Below are 20759 nucleotides of genomic sequence, written 5' to 3'. Positions count from 1 at the left end.
GCGTATGAACTACTTCAAACAAAATAGATTCTATGAATGCCTGTAGAAAAGTCAAGTTTACAATTAGAGCTTTGAATTCGCATAATATTATCAAAGACCCCAGGTCAAGAATTTACCAGGAATATTATAAACCAGTGTATAGATCTATACAAAACGATGTAGAGTAATATTCAGGTTCAAGAAAAATGTTTGCATAAATATGCAGGTGTACTCAACAATTCGGCAGGTAAGTAAGTGAATTTCAGTATTTTACAACAATAATATGCTGGGTACATTTATTCGTAATACACTTTTCAAGTCTCAATCAACGTCATTAGGAGATCTGAGAAAAATGATATCAATTATCAGTATAATATTACATCAGTGTAACGGTATGTGGTATTGATTTATTGAATATTTTCACTTAATATCAACTTTAATAAACTGCGTCGGCGGGCCATCGGTATATTTGAAAAGATCAAGCAAAATGAAATCCGTCTCACGATGACGGTCGGCCTGTTGGGAGGGGGGTGTAAATGTTATCCGTAGGTACGCGCATGTGTATGGTTTTATGCAACGGCTTATCAGGCTCATACAAAGACGTAGGCACTATCAAAATGTTAGCAAAGATGGCTGACCGATTAAAGTGACAGGACAATTAATAATAAGCTCGTTAATTTCTAATTAGATGTAAAGAGTAAATTGATAATGATTGTATTTTAGTGTAAATTATTATAACCTGTGAGATGGGAGGGAAGGAGTCGAGACCGTTGAGTATTTCCTACGAGGATGCAACAAAACGAGGTATATAACCCCCATCTGTGGTAACAATTTTCAAATAGTGTGTAAATCAAACTTGATTTATTTACATTTTCTTGCTCGACAGTGTCCGAATCTGAACTCAGAAGATTGAGAGAAGCTTTCAAACGTACCAGTGCCAACGGAGTTATAAGCTGCAATACATTCATACAGGATGTCCTTGGTGACTGCGTACCCACGCAAGTTGCAGAGGTCTGTATCAGCTCCAAGTATAAAGTCCGGATCACACCATTAAGAGAATTGATCAAAGGAACAAAGACATGCTTCAATCCTTGGTCATTGGCAAACATTTGTTGATGACCAATAAGCTTTGCAAACAGAATTTGACCTTTTTATTTTGACATGACTTTCTCAAACACAAAGTCCTGCTTGTTAATTTGACAAGATGTTATCCAATTCTTTTATTCTTTGGCTCGTCATAAAACTTTTTTTTTTATGAATTTTCAGTACATATATGCCGCTTTTGGTGGAACACAGAGAGGCCTCAGCTTCAAGGAACTTCTCAGTGGTTTGGTTCTATTGACACGAGGAAAGCAAGATGAAAAGCTGCGCTGTTAGTATATTTATTTCCTGTAAGAGATTTTCATTGCCAATCCATTTCAAACAGGCACATAAATATGTTCGTTAATTACCAGACTCTTAAGAGATCTCAATGAACAAGATGTTCAGACATCATCAAAATTTTAGTGTTCCTGAAAATATTCTAAGATCTCTGACTATACCATCATGAAAATAGTATTACATGGCACATTGTGTCGGGTTTTTACCGATACCTATCTGTAATCTGTTCATTATTATCTACTTTGATTTCTATTATTGATTATTATTGATGCTAACCTGTAGATGCAACGAAATATTTGAACACTTCAAGCAGATTTATTGGTATCCTGAAATTAATGTGTAACTACTTTCCACGAATTGTATATCCGGAGTATATGACTGATTTTTCAGACTTAAACTCTCTGTTTCAGTTTTGTACGACCTGTACGCGAATGGCAGTGTATCTCAGCTTGCCAAAGATGAATTGACGGGTGACGAAGGTTACGAGAAAGTTGTGAAAGGAGCGACTTATGAAGAATGGCGTGATTGGCAGCTACAAAATGTTGAAGCCTCTCCCCTTTCTCGTTGGCTACTTACAACGTCTGGTGCACTTACTCTTGGAAATGACTTGGAAACACCAACGTTTTATCAAAGCCTAGCAGGAGTTACTCATTGTAAGTAAAGAAGCGACAAGTTGTTCAAATAGTTCAATTGAAATTTATGCGGTTGATTCAAAAGTGGTCTCAAGTGGAATTGTTTCGCTTCATACTTTTCATTTTTCTCCATGAATGAGTGTATGGAGTTTCAGCATTCAGGTCTGATTAAATTTAAAGGTTGTACATTATTTGAGGTACCTACAAATGAACTGAACATCTCATGTGGTTCACGTAACAATAAGAAGCTTCCATTACTTGAGGCAACTCATTTCTCTCTGTACAAAATAATTCAGAGACATTTAAAGCTCTATAAATAGATTTTCTCTTTTTCTTTCACGAACAGTGGAGGAAGCAGATATAATTGAGTTGGAGAAACATTATTGGACATTAAAAGGCCAATCAGGAACAGGCAGGCTAGATCTCGAAACCCTTGTGCCTATGATTTCACCACCAATGCCTCTTAGTGTGTGTCCCGGTCTTGTCGCAGCATTTGATGAAAACAGAGACAATCATATAGATTTCAAGGAGATGGCTTGTGGTATTTCCGCGGCCTGTCGTGGTCCCCTCGTTGAACGAATGAAATGTGCGTTGAAAATCATTGATGGATGCCTAACTTTTTTAATCAAATTTGAATTGAATAAATTTTTTTAATCAATTTTGAAACACTCAATTTACAGTTTGCTTCAAAGTATTTGACGGTGATAGAGATGGTGTGCTGAACAAGGTTGAATTGAAACACATGCTAGAGGTTTTAATGCTTGTTCGAGATGATGAAATAGAGGAAGGTGTAGAAGCAAAAGAAGAAAAAAAGGATTTACCTAATTACCCTCTGTCAATGGAGGAGTGGCTAGTATGGACAGCTGAAAAAGAATTGCCTCTAGCTTTCCTGCGACTATTGGATCAGCTTTGTCACGTAGTTCTGGGTCTGAGACCACTAGGACGTAGTGAGGAGGGAGAAATAGTAACGGGATGGCTTGCTAGGGAGGAAAGACGCGGTTTGCGAGTAGGCCAATTTTGGTACCTTGTTGCGGCACAATGGTGGTCTCAATGGCGGCGATATTGCTTGTTGGATGGTCTTACATCAGAAAGCAACACCACTGTTAGTGATTCAGCAGCACCTGGACCAATAGATAATTCTAATCTTGTAGAAACAGTTAAACAAAAGGTACCAGCACTGACTGGAGAAGGGGGTCGTTTGAGACGTACTCTAGTGATGACTGAAGGAAGAGATTTTCACTTGCTTCCGGATGCACTCTGGAAAGCTCTTGTACAGTGGCATGGTGGTGCACCTGCATTACCTAGACAAGTTATCCTACCAGCAACAGGTACAACATTTCAATTTTTGTATCGAAAAATTTTTGGCGGCATTTATATTGCCATTGCTGTATTCCCTGCAAAAACTCCAAGTTGATAAAAAAATGTTTGTAACACAGGTGTTGACGTTGAACTGGAACTTTACCCATTAGTCCTACGTCTGCTTATGCATCGTTCTCTTGGTGTGCAGCAGCAACCATTACCGTTACCATTAAATGGAGTTGGATCATGGCTACCATCATCCTCGTCAAGTGGCTGTTATAAGCGACAACTAATGTACATTGCTGCATTTAGCCGGATGGCTACGGCTGGTCAAGTCTACCAATTCTTATGCAATCGCTTAAGGTTAATTGGTGAAGATGTGCGCTTGTGGCATGTTCGAGATATCGGAGCATCAGGAGGTGGAATGACTCTTCTGGAAGACGAACACGCTACGCTAGAAGAATTAGGTCTCCAAGACGATAGTCAGTTACTTATTGAGGTATGTACCATATCATTCGCTCCGAGTTAAAATTGCGAAGAAAGATACTATCACAATTTTAAGCCATTTTTTCTCACTTTTCACTAGCTGTAAGACTGTAACCTGACCTACTAGAAAAATTATTAGCAGTTTCAAGTGAAAACCATTACATTTTACGCTCATCGTCCAGATAGTATCAATAGAGTAACCATTAACCTAAAGCATAAAATTCAAAGGTACGTAACAAAGATCAAACATGGCCAGAAGAATTAGGCCGTTTGCGAGACTCTACTAAAGATGATGTAAGCAAAGGAGCTGGAGAAAAAGGTGCTACTGGCTTGAACAACTTGGGTAACACCTGCTTTATGAACGCAGCCCTACAGTGTGCTAGTAACACAGGTCCATTGACTCGGTATTTCATGTCTGCCTCGCACTTACGTGAGCTGAATACCACAAATCCTTTAGGAACTCGCGGTCACATGGCTGTACGGTATGCTGAACTTCTCCGTGATATCTGGAGTGGTTCGGCACGTAGTGTCGCTCCACTTAAACTGCGGTGGACTATTGCGAAATATGCTCCACGCTTTGGAGGATTTCAACAACATGATTCACAGGTTTGATTTTTTGTGATATTAACAAATGCATTTTACATTGTACCAGGCTCTGAGTTATAAATTTATTTTTATCGGGATTATAAGTAATTTCATTTATGGTGATGTATGTCTAGAGTATTCAGAAAGCAAACTTTCGTGAGATGTAGTTATTGCACAATAAATGCTTTTAAAAATTCGCATCTACCAAAGTTGTTCAATTCAGCATCCAAATTCGAGGAAACAATTGATGAAACCCACAAATAATAAAGCTGTTCTACATTATCGTAACTGTAACCATTACCAGGTTGGGCCTTTATCTACACTCCTGGCCAGAAAATTTACCATGTAATCATTTATTTATTACATTTACTATGTGATTACTTATGAACATAATATCCTACATTCCTGAGGAAAAATAATTTATACTCCAAGATTCTGACTGACCTTATAAACTCTTAAGTCTTTGCTAAAAATAAAAAATTTAAACAAGTACAAGTTTTCCTGATATTTTTTTCAGGAGCTCTTGGCATTTCTACTGGATGGCCTACACGAAGACTTGAATAGAGTACGGGATGCACCATATGTTGAGTTAGCAGACTCTGAAGGTCGAGAAGACGCCCAAGTGGCTCAAGAAGCTTGGGATAACCACCTACTTCGGAATCAATCAATTATTGTAGATTTATTTCACGGCCAACTCAAGTCCACTGTTCGATGTGAACATTGTCAGTGGGAATCTGTTAGGTTTGTTGAAAATATTGTGTAACATTTGATATTGAGTACAAAAATCGAAAACCAGCCCTAATTTTGACTTTTGCAATTTTATTATTACATGAAACGATTTTACCACAGGTTTGATCCCTTTACTTACCTTACTCTGCCTCTTCCCATGGAGGGTTTAATTCGTCGAGAGCCTTTAGTTGCGCGACTAGATGGAGGTGTTCCTATTCGTTACGGGCTTTTATTGCCGACAGATGCGGATTATTCAGCACTCAAAACAGAATTGAGCAAGCTATGTGACGTACCAGCATCGCGTCTTTTGTTGGCTGAAGTCGCAGCTAATAACATTGAACGCTTTCCGTCTGATAGATCTACTGTCCAGGTACAGTTTTGAATACAATTTTTTACAGGAAATGGTACTTGCTACCAAAGACCATCCTGTATTTTAGTAGGCTTTAAACATAACGCTTCAAGGGAGAGTGCTGGATAGTATATATACATTGCAAATAAATATTGACAATGTTTTTTTTTTTTTTTTTGAATATACGTGGATACTATACATATTTTCTTTATATCTTTGTTCCATCTAGAGATTACTGAATATCTGGTGAACATTTAAAACTGACAGGGAAAAGCAAACCACGAATAAAATTGGATATTGCATTCCCTGAGTAAAGTTACTAATTGTTTGATATTCGATACACTTTATTCTAACTCCAATTAAGCAGGTGAATGAAACAAGGACCCGATCAGGCTATGATTTTATTGAGTGCTTGGCAAAAATTTTAAGATTCAGACACTTTTAATTTTAACTTAAAGTTGGTATTTTGAATATCACTGAAATAGAGTACTTGAATACATATTTTAGCCTAATACTTATTACAATTTCCTTGTGTTATTTAGAGTTTGAAGAACTATGGGAATTAACAATTACTGCTACCATTTTTTGGTTCCAAACACGATTCAGAATCACTTACTTGCCAACCTGTAGATCGCATCATCAAAGAACATAGATGATGTAAAAAATTTAGGAGTCCGCAGCAAGCGTTCAGCAATTAAAAATGGTCATTAACATGTTTTAGCCAATTCATCCAATTAAATCATATGACGCTTTTCCGTCCATATGCTTAGTTCACCTTCTGATACCAGAGTTGATATTCTGTTGGCAATGTTTTCATACACAGAAAGTCGACAGTGACGTTCCTTAACATTGAAAAACCATTGAAGGGCTAAGTGTTTGTTTCTAACCGGCATTCAAACGTCTAATTTTCAAATAGAAAAACTTCTCCGATAACCAGCACTCTTTCCTCCATCATACTCTTAGGTTAAATTATACCAGGCCATTGTATCCAGGAGGCAAAAGCAGGAACAAGACTATATGCTTATGAAGTACCTGCCTCTCACTATCCACCTAGTAGAAATCAGCAGCGTTCTATGACTGAAGCATCTGAAGAACGTCGTAGCTTCAAAGCTATTCAAATGTCAGAAACGCCACCTCCACCACCGCCGTTACCTGTGTCTACTGAAATAAAAGAGTACAACAACTATGGTAGCGATAGTAGTTCCAACAACTCATTATCTCATGGTAATGGATATGTAATCGCATTACATCGTAAAATGGTATGTATCGTTTAATTGACGTTTATAATTAAACCTTCAAATGTGATTTAGAAAAGCAGTGAAAAGTGGTCTTTTCTACAAATTACAGATAAGACAAGATTTGTACTTTGCAAGTTCACAAAAAACCAGACCAAGTTTATTCGGTGTGCCCGTTGTCGTGCCTTGTGGAGATGGCACCACTCATCAAGAACTTTATAGAAGTGTGTGGCGTCAAGTAGCAAGGCTGGTCACACCACTGCCACCTACAGAGACAGCTGCTTCACCCAATCATGCCCAAGATTGGTAAACTTGAATTATAATTCTAGTTTCGTACTCACTATTTCTCGTATTTCGAAAATGTTACAAGTCTGTGTAAAGAAACAAACAATATGTGATCACAATTCTTTTCAGTGACGATAGTTTGGGTTACGAATTTCCATTTGTACTACGTGCAGTGGATCGAGATGGCAGGGTATGTGCCTGGTGTCCATGGTACAAGTTTTGCAGAGGTTGTCGTATACGTTGCGATGGAGAGTTAATGACGGCGGAATCGATGGGATCAGGATTGCCAGTTACACATTTAGCAATTGATTGGGATCCAACAGCCTTGCATCTACGCTACCAAACTGCTACAGAACTTAGCTGCGATGAACATGAAAGTGCTCCGCAGGCTAGAATTATAGAAAGTGCACCATTACCTTTGTCTTCATGCTTAGCAGCATTCACTAGACAAGAATCATTGGAACGTTACCATTGTCAACGTTGTGCAGAGCCGAGATCTGCGACAAAACGTCTACAACTATGGCGGTTACCCCCTGTTTTAGTAGTTCATTTAAAAAGATTCCATTGTGTTCGCGGCAAATGGGTCAAGTCGCAAAAAGCAGTACGTTTTCCTTTGAAAGATTTTGATCCCTCTGAATATCTAGCCGATCCGGAACACCACCATAGGCTCAATCATCACAGACTGCATCCTTCTGTGAACCCAGAAGATGTCAAGTATAATTTATATGCTGTTGTGGTAAGTCATAAGGACACTATGTCCCCAGTAGTAAATTTCTCTAAATAAATGCCGAACAAGAAGAATTTCGCGTGTAGAAATGCATCTACAACTCCTGGAACATTTTCTTATCTTAATATTATAAGATTATTTTTTTATTATTATATCATGCTCTAGTGTCACAGTGGAATCATGGGAGGTGGACATTATGTGAGCTACGCACGTAATCCTGATGGAGGGCAATGGTATTATTATAATGATAGCAGCTGCCGAGAGTCCAGCCCTGAAGCGGTGGCAAATGAAACTGCAACAACGGCGTACATTCTATTTTATCAACGAAATGGCCTGTCAGAAGAAAAGTATTTGCCGTCTATTTCTCCTGAACAAGAACGAGATTCGCCAACACCTAATCTAGAGTTTTCAGACCCAGATGAAAATGAACTGCGGAAAATGTGTACTATTACTTAAACCTGAATTTAATCCCAATTACAATCATAAACAAATCCAAAGAGAGTATTATGGATAGTTGAAAAAGTCGTACCTAAGAGTTAAATCCTATATCATGGGAAAAGTATTGAACATCTACTGCAAATAATGAATACCCAGCTCGGAATACAATAGAAAATAAGTCAACCGCATAACAGTAATATATGTAGCTTGAAAATACAGTCATAAAATGGAAAGAATTTTACTCAAATACCATTGAGTTTTCCAATTTACGGCATGCTAAGAAAAATGAGACCGTATCTGAGGATTTCCGTCGAGATCAACCATTCGAAAGATCGGAGTTCTTAATGAAAAAACGTTGAATAGTATTTTGAGATTCGTTTAACACATGCCTGGTTTAGCAAGGAAATCCCCATTTACAGTCATTTATTCGTTGGTAAACGCGAGACCTGGATGAGAGAGCCGGTCTCGCGAGAGTCATTATGCGGTTCCAAGTAGAATGGCAGCGCTAGTCGGACTCATAATCAGTAATGAATAAATAACCCTGTATTATTTCTTGAGCAGATGAGAAAAAAATCAAATGTGTAAATATTCAATACGAAATCAATTTGATTGTTAGTACGATAGACTATGAAAAAGCATCTTTTTTCCAAAATATGAGTTACTAATTGAATTGGTCGAATAGGAGTTGAAGGAAGAAAATGGAGTATTTTATACTAATAATAAGCCTTTATGAGTTCTTGGCTTTTAATATTGTGCCTTAAGCTAAATGGAAAGTCTGCGTGCAATTATTTTGCCAGTATTATATCTACCCGAATTCTATATAAAAAAAGATGTAAAAATTATAACAAGCAAAATGACAGAAATTTATTTAATTGTGTACAATCTTCATTAAAGTTGACACGAATTCTCTGGTATGGGGAATTTCAATACGAAATTCACAGCTGTCAATCTGTCAAATATCAGAATCTTCAGGTGAAACTTTGTCGTAAATCAATTCCACTAATAAAGTTCTCGGGTGATTTGGAAAAAAGTTCATCAGTTGAGCACCAGCTTAAGAATGTACATAATTTTTTTCTAATAAGTTTACAAATGTGTAAACGAATCAATGATCAACAACTAGTTTTAATGTAAAATAAAACAAACAATATTACACTCATGATTGTTTTATGAAACAGCAATCACTTTAATTTACGCTAATATATCCAGAACTCTATCCCAATAGTCTTGTATAATGTACATAATTAGCCATAATTTCAATATTATTTATTGATTAGTGCCATTCCACTGCCTGACGTGCACCTGTAATTTGTTAGGCACTATTTCAAACGCGAAGCTATCGTGGTACTTTTTAGTTTTAAAGAAAATGGTTTAGTATAAAACGATAATATAAACGCAATTGCCACTTTTGTATGTGTGTCAAACTTGGAATCATCAACTGAGACAGATCATCACACTACGCGAAGTATGCATGAATAGTCGTGATGAGGCAAAGTGGAATAATTCGATATAAGATCAATTTTTATGCACGACGTGCATATATGCATGTACTTGTATTATATTATATACTTGTACTATACACACGAACCCATATAACATAAATGATGTATTTCAAAAGAGTGCTAAGAAACACCACATAGTTCATTTTTTATTCCAAGCATCAAATGTGTTTGAAAAGGTTTCCAAATGCAGTAAATTTATCTTCACCAATAATCAAAAAATATACCAAGTCTTAAATTTATGTATAGCATGAAATAATAATGATGATTGCAATTTGTACACTGTTAAACGTACGTTAATGTGTCTTGTTAACGTATAATAAATTTTCTTCGATATATCAATGTCTAACTTTAATGCAACAGTTTTTAAGGGTTAGTCTACTAAAGTATGCACCAAGTCACAAAGAAAGATAAGGAGCTCATGCGATTGTTCTAAGCGAAAATAAGATGAGAAAATTCCTCATTTATATGATACTTCACTGCAAACAAGACCATTTTTTGCTAAACAGTCACGATTTGTAAATAACTAGTTGAATTTCTTCCTAAATTAGTTTCAGATCACTACATGGAATACGTAATACCGTAACAGAAGATATGTTCTCAGGATCAAAGTATGGTATGGCAGTTGGACTTATTTCAGCATATATGTGATGAGGGTGATGCGACAAATGACTGTTGCTAAAAATGACATGCAAGAACGTGGGGCAATCATATTCAATGTAGTTTTTTAAGTCATTCAATCAGTTGCGAGGCTCAAAATCTAAATAAAATTTTTGCAATGGTATGACCTATCTATAACGATCATCAGCTTATACGGGATTAATAATTTGGCTATTAAAACAAAATGAAATCATTTATCATGTCCAAAAGATGAAGAAGATGGATATACAAACAAATTATGTTGTATTCTTCAATGTACCCATCTATTACAAAAGTCGAATGTATTTTGTCACTCCACCGCAGAGAACGGAGGTTGATTTTACGTTAATCTTTACATTCATTAGTTTATGTATGAAGTGAGTTTCAGTTGAACTATTTCACAGAAAATAAGTTCATTTAAACGTAAATTTCATTAGCATTACTCAATAATTTAAAAGATTATTTTTTGATATGACACATAAAACTCATTGATATGTATATTTTATTCTTTTGTTTCTGTAGTAAAAACTTCTGTATGCGGAATTACTACTGGTTGCAAATAATGTGGAGTAGTGAAATCCACTAGCGTAATAAGTTTGAAGGGTAGTAAGGATTTCAACAGTATTAATGATTAGAGACTAATCCATCAGTATTAATCAATACTTTTACCAAATGTGATAGTGGTAATGCAACAATCATGCTTCGGGAAAAAGTCGCATACATCTGTAGCACAATGGATAATAATATACCAGCAGATCGGCTTTTATTATTGTTATTTTTTTTTTGAAAGTACTTTTCTTTAACGTGTAATTCGATAATGCTGAATTATTCTAGTGTAGTACATTGGTAGTGACACGAATAATATTGCAGTGGAACTCCAACAGTACAGTGACTCTACGAGTGCAGTAACAATTTTGTGTAAAAACTTGTATTTCTATATAATTTACATTGATATAATACAAAAGTTTTGCGCAAAATTTTTGTGAGTCATGTCAATTTATGAAGAATTTTAACGTCACGTACTGTAATAAACACAATTCGTCAAATAAAATCAAAATATGTAATGTAACATGGCATTTCTCGGCTAGTCAGATAGCAGTTTGGGAAAGTGTTTCGGCAGGGGCCTGGGTAGCTCAGTAGTCAGAGCAGTTGCCCGGTCCAGTCCACGTCATGAAACACTTTTCCAGACCTGCCGGATATGCACTTCACAGTAATTATGTTAGATAAGAACATTAGTAAATATTCACAAGTAAATATTACGAGGATCTCTTGAGCGGGGCTTCCTAACTATGCAAGGTAAATCTGTTCATTGCTTTAAAAGCTGTTAGTTGGCCTCATACCCTGCAGTGCAAAGACCTGCTTCAATAGACCATCGCCATACATATATATCATAATCCACCTACGGCATGAGCTTGATGTATTAATTTGTGACTAAGCTATAATCAGCAATTGGGGAGGGACATCGTTTCATTATAGATATGTCGTAGGCATCTAATAAAATCGGGCATTTAATTAAAAGCCTAGTCATCTAAATAAATGCCGGCATTTAATGAAAATCGTATTGATGTCTTTCATTTACCATTATCTGCCTAGGGATTTACTTAAATGCCGGCATCTAATTGAATGCCGGCCGGATCTCCAGGCAAATAATAAAAAAAGCAAATGTATATCCATGAAATATATCAACGCGTCATATTTATTAAACTATTATAGTCAGTTAGAAAATCATATAACATAATAATATTATATAAGTCATTTGAAAATTTGTTATAATTCATTTAGAAAAAAAATGTAGTTAACAGTCTTTATTCGCACAAGAATTAGAATTGTGGCACCGAGATCCGCATTTCATATTGGCTTTGAAGCAAGAACACCGCTTTGTCGAACATTGCTCTTTTGTCACTTTGCAGTTACATTTTTTGTAACCTTGGCCTTTTGATTGCGCCGCCGCTGCTTCTCTAAGGGTAAGAAAATTATCTCTCCGAACATCCAGAAGAGTAATCATACTGGCTCCTGATTTCTGTATCTCCGGTCGAGAAAACCAACCCTTTATTATTCCTGCCTTAGTTCCGATTTGATATACTTCATTTTGTTTATCTAGAACAACGCCCAGGATTCTGCTGAAGTCAAGGGGGGCTCGATCTACAGTTGGAACTGCTAGTGTAATGCAATCTCCAGCAGCCAATTCTGGAAATTTCTCAGTAGAAAATGTCACCATTTTATTTGCTGGCAATTTCTGCCTCCTATGGCAATCTTCCTGTACATCATGGATATGTTTTTTTCTTGAGCATAACGAGCAAAAAAATGTATCTTGATCGGCCAAGGTCCCACAATTAATGTGCGTTTCCAGATCACATTCCTGATATGTCACTGCGTCTTCAAGTGATACACCAGATTCACAAACAATACAAATATGCTCCTGGGTTTTTTCCTGTGTACTCAGTACCGTTGGATTATCTTGGTGTTGTTGTTGTTGATCCGAATCGCTGAGCAATCGGAGAGCGTTTTCCAAGTCTTCTTCTGTATTTAAATTGGCAATAACGTCGCGGGGCAAATTAAAACTCGCCACGCCATTTTTCATAGGTCCGAACATAGCTTCATAAGGCGTCCTGTTAATTACCCGGTGTTTCGAAGTGTTTTTCAGCCACTAAAAAGTAAGAATATTTTTCGTAATAATTAATAATAATAAAGTAAGAATATTTTACCTGCACTTCGTAACAGCCTCTTGCCCATTCATTCGATTTATTATCAATCATCCACGCTCGCAACATATTTTCTACATCAGCGTTGGCTCGTTCCACACTTTCTTGTGTTTGTGAATGTCTGGGACGACCGTGAACCATCTTGCAGCTCGGCCAAAGAGAAACAAGTTCTCTGACAACATTTGCAGCGAATTCTCGGCCATTATCGCTCTGCAAGATAGCTGGAGCTCCAAATGTGAAGAAAATTTTTGACAATTCTTCTGCTACATTAGCCGCGTGTTTGGATTGTAAAGGAAGTAGATGTATAAATTTTGTAGCGTGGTCCTGGTAGTTCATAAGCCACTTGTATTCTCCATCGGGGCATGACTGGAAATCAATCAAGTCGACCTGACCGCGAGCGTTGAACCCCCGGGAAAGAATTGGCTTGACAACTACGCCCTTTCTTACCGTTGACTTTTTTCGATTGCATGTCTCACAACAACTAATAAATATCTCACATGCACTCCTGGGGATGCGCCATTTTTGTTTCATGTAGTACAGCATCTCATCTCGACCTCCATGGCCAGTTTGATTGTGAGCTTCTAACAATTTCTCGAAATAACCTTCTACTGGAACCATATAGACTAAATCGTCACTCTCGCTACTCCGCTTCAAGACAATACTACTCACAGACCCGATTTGCAACAATTCATATTTCTTGAAGTAGTAGTAGTGAGACATATCTGCTTTCGCTTCCGTTCTGCTCAAAATCGTTTTCACTTTTTTAGAGTGCTCACAATCCCACATCACTCTTTTTCCATTATTGAAATCCATGATATGCTTGATTTTTTGCAAAAATGTTTCTTCACAAACACCACTTCTCTCCATTTTCAAGAATTTCCCATCATTTATAAATTGGCGAATCTGTATACTCAATCACGGTTACTGACCGACTGCTTCTATTTGAATTAATTGGGCATATTTGTTTTCAAACTGTCGCTAGGTGAACATGCGTGGTAAACACGGGCGGATCGTGCGTGGATATACATTTGCTTTTTTTATTATTTGCCTGAAGATCCAGCCGGCATTTAAGTTAATCCCTAGGCAGATAATGGTAAATGAAAGACATCAATACGATTTTCATTAAATGCCGGCATTTAATTAGATGACTAGGCTTTTAATTAAATGCCTGATTTTATTAGATGCCTATGACAGATATAATCTCATGGGTATCGGTTTGCTGTGGCAAAGCCTTATGTACATAAATAACAAGATGGCACTCTCAGACCAGTGAACGAATTGATGGATGATCTTTGTACAGACGTTTTTCTAATATTTTCAACTATTCAGGCTATTTAATAGTTTTATAGTTAACTGCACACGAGACTTAATCTCCCTAGAACTTTGTGCGATGCTTTCTTGACTACGTTGTACCACAGTTGCTGTTACGGCTTCTTCAGAATCCAGCCCTGTTTGCAATTGTACCTTTTCTAACATTGAAAGAACTGAATCCAATACATTAGCTCTTTCCACTAGTAAGTTTCCTATGTCTTTCCAACCATCCTGAAAAGCAAAAATTAGGTGACAATAGAAATGCAGGAATATTTTCTTGCTCCCAACACAGTAGTGAATATAAATATTTTTTTATGCCATTTTCATTCAGGAGAATTGTATTCTCGTCAATGAGATTGATTTTCAAGTATTCGGTTTGGATTGTGATCATGTTACATATACAGGGTGATCCAAAACTATTGCCTCGTAGACTACCAATGTATTTCATGTGAACACTGCAACTGAAACGTTTTTTTTCTTACAGGATATTTGTCGTTTACGAATTATAACCGTTTAAAATTGACCAATCTAGTAGCATTTGACGGCTGAGACCAGAATGAGAACAGAGCTAGGGGATTCTCATTTAACTATCATGCACTCGCCGGCTGTCTTTAGTGATCAAATGCTACAGGATGGGCCAGTTTAAAACGGCTGTAAGTCGCAGATTCTGACGAGGAACACATCAATAGCGTATGGGGTGATAGTGCTACGTCGGTAATGCTGACAAAAACTCGGGGTGTTGTGCTTGTGGCTCTGTTGCGTATAGTTAACATCAGTTTGGATAAGTACTGAAATTATAGGCATATTACTTTGAGCAAGTAATTGTCAGTAAATATCTCCCTTGACCAAATTTATACATGACACATTCTGGGTCCAGTCAAGTATGAAAACGGAATGGAACAAAGTTTTGTGCATATGTAATTTCTTTGTCTTTATCATATGACAAACGGTACTGTGGATAAAATCAATTGAAAAATATTGTGCTAGCAATTTAAATCCTTGCCTTATAATCATAAACTAGGTATTGTTATATTTGAATAATACAGTATGTATTCCTACGCTATAGTCTATTTGTTTTTTGTCCATAAGTATAACTGATAAATTGCACATTATCAAGAATTTTTCAATTATTTATGTGGTCAGCAATACGAGCCTTTTAAATTATTACAAAAGTCCATACTTTGGCTGTCTACTTTAAGAGCTAAAGATAGAAAATTGGTGCCCTGAGACATTCAAAATTGCTTTTGAAAAGGGATATTTAACATCACATTATGACCACTCATCCGAAACATTTCAAAAGGAGACAATAAGAATGACTGCTTACCGTTAATTGATCAGGCTGAGGTGATTTGATTTTTTTGCCCGACTTTTTATTATTTTTTTTATTTGAGGACGGAGTTTGAGATGTGGTATAACCACAGCATACAGCCCCAATCAATGCGAGTGTTTCACCACATGTCACTGCTCTCATAAGAAATCGTTTGTATGAAGCTGGAGTTTGTTGACACGGTATTGGAAGAGTTCGGAGGCCTGGGGTTGCATCCAAGTCCTGTAGGCACTGAGAATCAGGAGACGAAGAGCGTGATAGACACTTTGCAAGTCGTGCAATGATTTTCAATTGTTCCGACTCATGAGCTTCTTTCAAACGCTCTATCGCATCTAAAGGTACCAAAATGCTCTGTGCACTGCTTCCCCGATCTTGTAAATGATCTAAAACCTCAGGAATACGTTCTTGTTGCAACTTCTCAAGCTCAGTACCCAGTTGAGCTAAAAGTGGCGATGATTCAGTTTCAGCTGCTGCTGCGACTATCCGCAATAGTAAATTGCGAGCAGAAAGTAATACCAGCATACAGGATACAGTCTCTTCTCGAAAACGAGGGTCTTTCTCATAGCTATCTAAAGGCTCCCATCCAACAACCACCTATTTCCACACAGACAACATGATTTATAAACAAAATGGAACAATCGTTTCACGCACTACATCCAATACAGTTTATTACACTCAAATGTTTATTGCCAATATTCCCATGTGTTCAATAATATATAAGTTACTTAATATGCAACAATAATTTACCTCAAGGTCTCTATTGTCTCTGATGAGGTTCCATCTAATTGAATCTTCATGGGGTTGTATCCGCATAGAAGTGAGCATGACGGAGAGGATATTAGGACTATCGCACCAACTAAGTTCGAGTAACATTTTATCCACAGTTGTCATCGCAAAATGTAATGAATTATCCAATCGTTTCCTTAGTTCCACAAACTCTTGGATTTTTACGAAACTGCCATACTTATAAGCAAATGTTAAATGGTCTGCGCTCTGGAAATTCATTTAGATTCATATATATGACTTATCTTTGCATTCATTTGTGTAGCAATTTCCTTAGAGCAGGGGTTCCCAAATAAAAGAGGAATATCCTAACTTTTAATAATTGTAGGGAGTGCGGAAAAATAACAATTGGATTGGCGTATGTAAATAAGTGAATTGAATGTATTGAACCGCGTTTGAAACTAATATTGTTCGCAAAAAACACAAAGTGATGAGCGTTGTGCAATTATTCAATTACATTGAAAACTCCTGCTTCAAATTGCATTGAGATATTTGAAATTTATACATCTTTGTAATTTGTTACGAAGAACTTTGCAGCATGATCGAGAGTTGAAGATGCCTGTGATAAATGTCCCAAGGGTGCAAGAAGTGGGGCATGCAGGTGCCCCAATGAATCCAACTGTATATGTTTGACGTCTAGTAACGCGAATATATGATTAGCTGCCCCAACAAGACCAGCTTCAAGATAAATTCGTACCAGTAAAATTTTTGTGTGAAAGTTGGAAGGACTTGACACAAGACTTTGCTCTAGTAGTGCCATTGCCCTAAAACATAACCATTTCAGAAAAAGTCAGAAATCCTGGGGTGCTTCTATAAATTTTTTTTTTTGCACCTAAATTGCTGTAGTAACACGCAGATAACAGTGGCATCCAGTGAGGAAAAAGTTTTATAAACTGGAAATGTGTTATGCTGCCAGCCATATGGACAATCTGTGATATAAATTGCCTATATGTATGGTACTGTATTTTACCTGTAAAGGTACAACGCTTCTTGCGTTTCAACCCAAAGCTGATGAAACAAGTGAGTGGCCAAAAGACCATATGCATCAGCAGGACAGAAGTCAGTTGGCAATCGATCGCTTGCAGGACAAAGTGCATTTCCCTTTTTATGAAGGTCACATAGACGATCTGCCAAACTGATTCTCTCTTCTATACTAGTCGTAGGAGAATGATGTAGGCCACATATGCGTCTTAATTGCTCTAAATGAATGTGTCTTTGCATCTGTCCTATGGTAGTAGGATAATCATCGGCACCAACAGCCACGTCTTGCTCCAGCTGATAAAAATAATATATTTTTCTTAGAATTTTACAAATGCAATTGTTCGTAGCATAGCACTGTTGATTATAAACCTTTTTAATTAAATGCAGTCGTTCATCTGGCTTTAGAAGGTGTAAGTACAATTTCAAGTCTCCAACTACACATCCTTTCTCCCCAAACTGCGTAAAATATTGGTGCATCAGTTGTGTAGAATCAAGCGAGTTCAGCTCAATTTTTAATAAGCGTGCATGTTTCAGCAGTTCAAAACGGGCAAGTCGAGGAGCTCTTGCTTTCTCACCCTTTGTTGCAATAATCTCGTTTAAAAGATCCAAGCACTTTTGTGGTGTTTCTGATTTTAATGCAGCTGCTAAGTAGTCACGATAATAGGTCCAGTTGTCAATGCTATCAATGATACATTTGTAAGAAATTAGACAAGCGTTACATCAGCTAATTTTGTATACAAACTTCCAGTCAAATTTTAAGCATATTAACCTAATATCTTAAAAGTATACTATACAATGTACAAAAATAATCATTTTAATTAACGTTGTTTAATAATGACTAAATTTTTTTATATACTTTTGTCTAGCACTTAGGGGTCACTTACTCTTCATGCATCAGTTCTTTAAAGGTACTAGCTGCTTCCGAGTATCGATGCAACTGCAACATAAGTGTGGCTCGCCGTTGAGGGAGAGATGATAAACGGAAGGCAAGAGGTCCTGTTAAAACCTCCATAATTGCCTCCTCTTTTCCTTGAAGTTCCAACACCATAAGGTACAAATGAACTTCTTGTTCTGCTTCAATTCTGCCTTCATTCACCATTTTCAATACCTGTTCTCCAATGATTTAGCTTAGTGCTTACTTGATCGAATGGAAGATATGAAATCTTTTACATTCATTGAATTATTCTATAAAATATTCACATATCGCGTAATTGTTCTGAACCTATAGTAAAAAAAAAATTTCTAACAGCAAAGTAGAGTTGTATTGGGTTTAATAATATATGTTTTTAAGAGCCAGCTGATATTAAATCCATACATCTGCAAATTTGTGACTACCTCAAATTTTTGACAGCAGCTTTAATGCATTTTTGATCCCAATATAGGTGAAAATATACCGAACGAATTGATCTGAAAAAAAAATACTACATTCTAGTTCCCTTAGAATGAAAAACGTCTTACCATTCTCTCAGCAAGTGGTAGTACAACAGCTTTTGCCAACCTTTCATCAGCTTGCATAGCTTGCATTACTACGCTCATCACAGCCCAAAAATAATAAGGATTCTTGGGCTTCAGCTTGTAAAGAGCAACCGCTGTTTGCTGTTGTTTTTTAAAATCACATAGACGCACGTAGGACATAAATAGATGCGTAAGAAGTTCTTCGTTGGTTGGGTCTGCTTTGACTGCTGCTTCGTACAACTCACTGATTTTATCCGCTATTGACAAGAGTTACAATGAATATTATATCCATTCCTCCAAACATGATAGCAGCTTCGGTACTGGTATTTTTTTAATTAGAGCATATTGTGCATTAATTAGAATATAAGTATGTTAGATGAGCATCTTGAAAATAAAATATAGTAGAATTGATTATCTTCAAGATTTCCTGCTTGGTCTCTTGTTTCTCAAGTAAGTTACAGTGTTTTCAAAATTAATGAACCCTCAAATTTCTGAACTCTTATGAAAACCAATTACTCAAGTTGTTTCACAGGTAAGTACTGCAAGGCACTGATAGTCATTGCCTGCAGTTTTATCTCAATAATCTAATATCAATTAAGGTTGTTCGGGTGTCTTAGATAGACTGTATTTTAATAATTGACTGATTGTAGATAATGTGATCCAAAATTACGTTGAGGATAAATAGTGTTAAAAACTTTAATTCAACCTTGAAAATAGTTGATTCAATTTTAGACGCAAATCAGCGATAAACATACATTTCAAGTCAGCAGCGTTATATTAACAGTATAATATAATAAATGATATGTGATGTGTTTTGTAAAACATTTGAAATCCAACTACGGCGTAACAGCACTCTGTAAGCACTGTGATGCGCAATCTATCATGTTTATTATTATCGGGGGTAGAAAGATGATTGTAACGTACGTTTATGTATTTCCCGATAACAGATACTCATGGCCTGAAGGGTAGAATCATCGCAGGGAACCTCAGCACGTACTTCTTCCATTATCATCTGGCAATTATCTTCCTTGCCAAGACGAAGTAAAGCCAGTGCCTTGAGGACTCTGGCGCATTGATTACTCGGCTGTTTTTTAAGCACCTTTTCGGCTTCTTGAAGAGCTTTTTTATTATTTCCATGATCCAGCCAGTCTATGTTGAGCAAAGGACACAATTGAATTACATAACCTTACGAACAACTTGGTCATATTGCCACCTAATCAACACTACTGTTTCAAGGTATATTTAATAAGCACAAATTCACTGAAATCATGGAATTACTTACCATAAATCGGTCTTAGTCGGCGTTCATTCACCGTGTTGTCCACATGGGCCTTGGACGCCATGACACTTTTTTGTTGTTATGTATTGCGAGCGCAGGTGGATTTAACCAGACTTACAAGTCCTTCTACGCCTATGGCTTATGGGATCAGTATTGCCAGCCTTTGAGTCGTCGATAGAAGAAGTTCAAGATGGTTATTTCTGGAATCTTTTGGACCAATACTCTGCGGTAGCTTTTCTTATCGGCGGGAGCCGTTCAACATGCAAGCCCGTAAGCACACAAAACACTATCATCGTTGACTGAAGACATATGTATACCAGTCCATGCTATCGTAACCGTCTTTCTAACAGTCTTCTTCAGTCAACGATGATTGCAGTGACTTCTTATGATCCAAGGAAGTTCTTATCACGAAAATTTTCCCAAGGGTCACCCACCTTTAACTTCTTCCGTCAACGCGTTGATTGAAGAATATAGCTACAGTCCACGTTGTATGAATGACGTCTAGGTATTACAGCTGGCGAATACCACTGCCATTGCGAGTTTTTGCAAAATCGTATTTATCTGAGATATAGTTTTCAGTTTAGACTTCAACTGAATCGCAGGATTAAGCTTAAAATTCTCAATAAGTACATTTTATGCACTTTTTTAAAACTTACCCAGTT

At 36.9% G+C, this 20759-nt stretch overlaps 3 protein-coding genes across 3 annotated transcripts; 1 reads left to right on the top strand and 2 right to left on the bottom strand.

The window, feature by feature from the left end:
* The first annotated feature begins 567 nt into the window (after window positions 1-567).
* LOC124299827 (ubiquitin carboxyl-terminal hydrolase 32) lies at window positions 568-10811 on the top strand. Its single transcript, XM_046753207.1, has 14 exons — window positions 568-783; window positions 866-990; window positions 1246-1351; window positions 1770-2012; window positions 2338-2577; window positions 2672-3319; window positions 3428-3789; window positions 4005-4382; window positions 4879-5102; window positions 5211-5460; window positions 6432-6698; window positions 6787-6980; window positions 7089-7695; window positions 7852-10811. The coding sequence occupies exons 1-14, from the start codon at window positions 726-728 to the stop codon at window positions 8140-8142; spliced, it is 3993 nt and encodes a 1330-aa protein (XP_046609163.1). The 5' UTR covers window positions 568-725; the 3' UTR covers window positions 8143-10811.
* A 1243-nt stretch (window positions 10812-12054) lies between these two features.
* Window positions 12055-13843, bottom strand: LOC124299648 (KRAB-A domain-containing protein 2-like). Its single transcript, XM_046752915.1, has 2 exons — window positions 12965-13843; window positions 12055-12906 (listed from the first exon to the last, which is right to left on the bottom strand). Exons 1-2 carry the CDS (start codon window positions 13826-13828, stop codon window positions 12055-12057), a joined length of 1716 nt encoding a protein of 571 aa, XP_046608871.1. The 5' UTR covers window positions 13829-13843.
* Window positions 13844-14026: 183 nt separating this feature from the next.
* On the bottom strand, window positions 14027-20441 carry LOC124299830 (N-alpha-acetyltransferase 25, NatB auxiliary subunit). The gene is made up of 10 exons (XM_046753210.1): window positions 20101-20441; window positions 19743-19967; window positions 18822-19075; window positions 18248-18471; window positions 17733-18042; window positions 17353-17657; window positions 16888-17146; window positions 16347-16592; window positions 15597-16193; window positions 14027-14503 (listed from the first exon to the last, which is right to left on the bottom strand). The coding sequence occupies exons 1-10, from the start codon at window positions 20159-20161 to the stop codon at window positions 14279-14281; spliced, it is 2706 nt and encodes a 901-aa protein (XP_046609166.1). The 5' UTR covers window positions 20162-20441; the 3' UTR covers window positions 14027-14278.
* Window positions 20442-20759: the final 318 nt, after the last annotated feature.

The sequence above is a fragment of the Neodiprion virginianus genome, chromosome 3, assembly GCF_021901495.1.
Source record: "Neodiprion virginianus isolate iyNeoVirg1 chromosome 3, iyNeoVirg1.1, whole genome shotgun sequence".
Classification (NCBI taxonomy): Eukaryota; Metazoa; Arthropoda; class Insecta; order Hymenoptera; family Diprionidae; genus Neodiprion; species Neodiprion virginianus.
The sequence above is the reverse complement of the archived record's forward strand: the minus strand, read 5'-3'. Positions and strand labels throughout refer to the sequence as shown.

What these genes read in the sequence shown, in the direction of transcription:
- LOC124299827 (XM_046753207.1), top strand. Translation starts at nt 726, where the DNA reads ATGGGAGGGAAGGAGTCGAGACCGTTGAGTATTTCCTACGAGGATGCA. An exon ending in CTGATAGATCTACTGTCCAG is followed by an intron (nt 5,461 to 6,431) that starts GTACAGTTTTGA and finishes CATTGTATCCAG; the next exon opens with GAGGCAAAAGCAGGAACAAG. An exon ending in TCGCATTACATCGTAAAATG is followed by an intron (nt 6,699 to 6,786) that starts GTATGTATCGTT and finishes TACAAATTACAG; the next exon opens with ATAAGACAAGATTTGTACTT.
- LOC124299648 (XM_046752915.1), bottom strand. Translation starts at nt 13,828, where the DNA reads ATGGAGAGAAGTGGTGTTTGTGAAGAAACATTTTTGCAAAAAATCAAG. An exon ending in GAGGCTGTTACGAAGTGCAG is followed by an intron (nt 12,907 to 12,964) that starts GTAAAATATTCT and finishes CTTACTTTTTAG; the next exon opens with TGGCTGAAAAACACTTCGAA.
- LOC124299830 (XM_046753210.1), bottom strand. Translation starts at nt 20,161, where the DNA reads ATGGCGTCCAAGGCCCATGTGGACAACACGGTGAATGAACGCCGACTA. An exon ending in TTATCGGGAAATACATAAAC is followed by an intron (nt 19,076 to 19,742) that starts GTACGTTACAAT and finishes TCTTGTCAATAG; the next exon opens with CGGATAAAATCAGTGAGTTG. An exon ending in GACTGCATTTAATTAAAAAG is followed by an intron (nt 17,658 to 17,732) that starts GTTTATAATCAA and finishes TATTTTTATCAG; the next exon opens with CTGGAGCAAGACGTGGCTGT.